This window comes from Triticum aestivum, chromosome 1B (assembly GCF_018294505.1).
Source record: "Triticum aestivum cultivar Chinese Spring chromosome 1B, IWGSC CS RefSeq v2.1, whole genome shotgun sequence".
Taxonomy (NCBI): domain Eukaryota; kingdom Viridiplantae; phylum Streptophyta; class Magnoliopsida; order Poales; family Poaceae; genus Triticum; species Triticum aestivum.
The window spans coordinates 20,704,936-20,707,922 of record NC_057795.1 but is presented as its reverse complement, the minus strand read 5'-3'; the positions used below and the strand labels follow the sequence as shown (position 1 = coordinate 20,707,922).

The 2,987-nt window shown below is 52.1% G+C and overlaps 1 protein-coding gene across 1 annotated transcript; it reads left to right on the top strand.

Moving 5' to 3' along the window:
• Window positions 1–638: 638 nt before the first annotated feature.
• LOC123104457 (chalcone synthase 2-like) lies at window positions 639–2,034 on the top strand. The gene has a single exon (XM_044526312.1). The coding sequence runs from the start codon at window positions 673–675 to the stop codon at window positions 1,858–1,860; it is 1,188 nt and encodes a 395-aa protein (XP_044382247.1). The 5' UTR covers window positions 639–672; the 3' UTR covers window positions 1,861–2,034.
• The last annotated feature ends 953 nt before the right edge of the window (window positions 2,035–2,987 follow it).

Genomic DNA, 2,987 nt, shown 5'->3' with positions numbered 1-2,987 from the left:
CTCCTTTTTTGCCGGCGACATATGCCTGGATTCCCTCGATGCCCCGCACGTCCCGCGCCCACCCGAAGCGCCTGATGAGCCCCACCGCACAAGTGCGTCGCACACGTCCCCCGCACCGGACGCGCCCGCCGAGCCCGACCGCACCAGACGTCGTGGACTCATTGCACGCCGCCTCCGCGTCCGCCATGGCAGCCGCAGCGCGCACACCTTCATAGGCCAACACATAACCTGGAGCTTCACCGCGCCGCCGCCACCGCCGGCAATGCCTCCGGCACGTCGAACCATTCCCAAGACAACCAAGCTCTAATACCAATTGTCGGAACCCAAGATCGACAAACAATCACAAGAATACGAAGAGATGGATTTTGCCGGGCGACGAACACCCGCGGCGACGAACGCCCTCCCTGGCGACGAACGCCGGGGCCTTTTTCTTCCTCTGTGTTCACTTGGCTCAATCATACAAGCAGTACAGTGGATGGTTCTATAGGCGGAGCACGCACGCACGCCGCGCTCCAGTCCTGCCCACGCACGCCCACTACGCACGCCCACCACGTGCACCACCCTTGCTAGCAAACCGTTGCACCTTACGTTAGGTGCACCTTCCAAACCGTTGCTAGCAAACCCTTGCTACCAAGCCCTTGCTACTTAGCTAGAACTCCTTGGTGCTGATCAATGGCGGCGGTGAAATTGGAGGAAGTGAGAAGGGCACAGCGGGCGGTGGGTCTGGCGACCGTGCTGGCAATCGGCACGGCCGTCCCGGCCAACTGCGTGTACCAGGCCACCTACCCGGACTACTATTTCAGAGTCACCAAGAGCGAGCACCTCCCGGACCTCAAGGAGAAGTTCGAGAGGATGTGCGAGAAGTCCACGATCAGGAAGAGGCACATGCACCTCACCGAAGAGATCCTGAAAAAGAACCCTAGCATCTGCTCCCACATGGAGCCGTCGCTGGACACGCGCCACGACATTGTCGTCGTGGAGGTGCCCAAACTTGGGAAAGAGGCGGCAGAGAGGGCCATCAAGGAGTGGGGCCAGCCGCAGTCAAAGATCACCCACGTTGTCTTCTGCACCACCTCCGGCGTGGACATGCCAGGTGCCGACTACCAGTTGACGAGGCTGCTCGGCCTCTTGCCGACGGTCAAACGCCTCATGATGTACCAGCAAGGCTGCTTTGGTGGTGCCACGGTGCTCCGCATGGCCAAAGACATCGCCGAGAACAACCGCGGCGCACGTGTGCTGGTGGTCTGCTCGGAGATCACCGCCATGGCATTCCGTGGCCCCTCCAAGTCCCATTTGGATTCGCTGGTCGGACATGCGCTCTTTGGCGATGGCGCGGCCGCTGCCATCATCGGCGCTGACCCCGACGTGGCCTTCGAGAAGCCACTCTTCCAGCTGGTATCAGCGAGCCAGACCATCCTGCCCGACTCCGAGGGTGCCATCAACGGCCACCTTACGGAGGCAGGGCTCACCATCCACCTTCTCAAGGACGTGCCCGGGCTCATCTCCAAGAACATCGAGCAGGCGCTCGAGGACGCATTCAAGCCTCTGGGCATCCACGACTGGAACTCCATCTTCTGGATTGCACACCCTGGCGGGCCGGCGATCCTGGACATGGTTGAGGAGAAAGTTGGCCTTGACAAGGAACGCATGCGCGCGAGCCGAGAGGTCCTGTCGGAGTACGGCAATATGTCCAGCGCATGTGTCCTCTTCGTCCTCGACGTGATGCGTAAGACCTCTTCCCAGGATGGCCAAGCAACCACTGGAGAGGGTAAGGAGTGGGGTGTCCTCTTCGGCTTTGGCCCCGGCCTCACCGTCGAGACACTCGTCCTCTACAGCGTCCCATTGGCAACCATTGCATGATCGATCAGCAAACCACACTTTATTATTTATTCGCCAACAACATAAAATCACCAGTACTACAAGTGGTTACGAGAGCGACGGTGTGATGGCTGTTCTGAGTTTCCTTTATCCCTGGTTTTTCACTTTTTGTTGTGTTTCTGCTGTAAGAATTGATATGCGTTTTTACTCCCAAAACCCTGTTGTATGTGCTCCTGATGTACCTAGTGTATTTTAGTAACGTTCAACATTATGTTTGTTATTAGTAATTTTATATAATGTATGGGTTGCATTGTCTAAATCCTCAAACACCTACGGTTCAGCTGCGTGTCTCTTTTCCCTCGCATCCTGATCATTGAGCTTCTTAACCATCTACTTGCTTTTGCAGCGATTACTGCATAATCCATATGTTTGGGTTGCAAAAGCCATCTGCGATAGAATGTTCTTAATTAGACAAACTTGTTATTAAAGCCGTGCACCTGCAGGGGCTAGTGCTTTCGGTTTTTAAATATAGGGACATTCAGGACACTATTTGGATCAGCATAATAGTATTTAATTTCTAATTTTGTATAAATAAAAGGATCGAGTTAAACAGGTCAATCCATTTGTTATTGTACTGTTTGCACGTATACTCTTTTCCAACCATGAATCGAGAGTTCGAGACACAACTGCTTTTCACCCCAGGAACTTTATGTTTATAATAAATGTAACACTGTTCCATATTCACCAAGGTTGCATGTGTATTGGTGGCTATAGTTTTGCAAACGCAAAATTCGGTGGATGTATCATTTGTTATCCTTTTCTCCCACAAATTATGATGGAGTTTGGTGTTATGGTTTAGAGACGTTGAGCATGCTCCCGATAACATCTTTACTGTTATCTTTAAGAGCATGTCATTTTTAAGATCAAGTTTACATAACATACTCATGCAAACTATTCTATAGGGAGTACATGTGAGCATTCATTTTTCCCTGGTAATAAGCAGTGAATCCGTGCACTTTATTCATTCTTTTTGGAAAGATGCGTTATTGAAACCATTTATATTGCATGAAAATATATTGTCATTTATTAGAGTTTCGCACCCTAGCTATGCAGAGGCCGGGTGTGTGGTCATCGTGTTTGTATCTCCTTGCTGCTCCATTTTGCGTGAA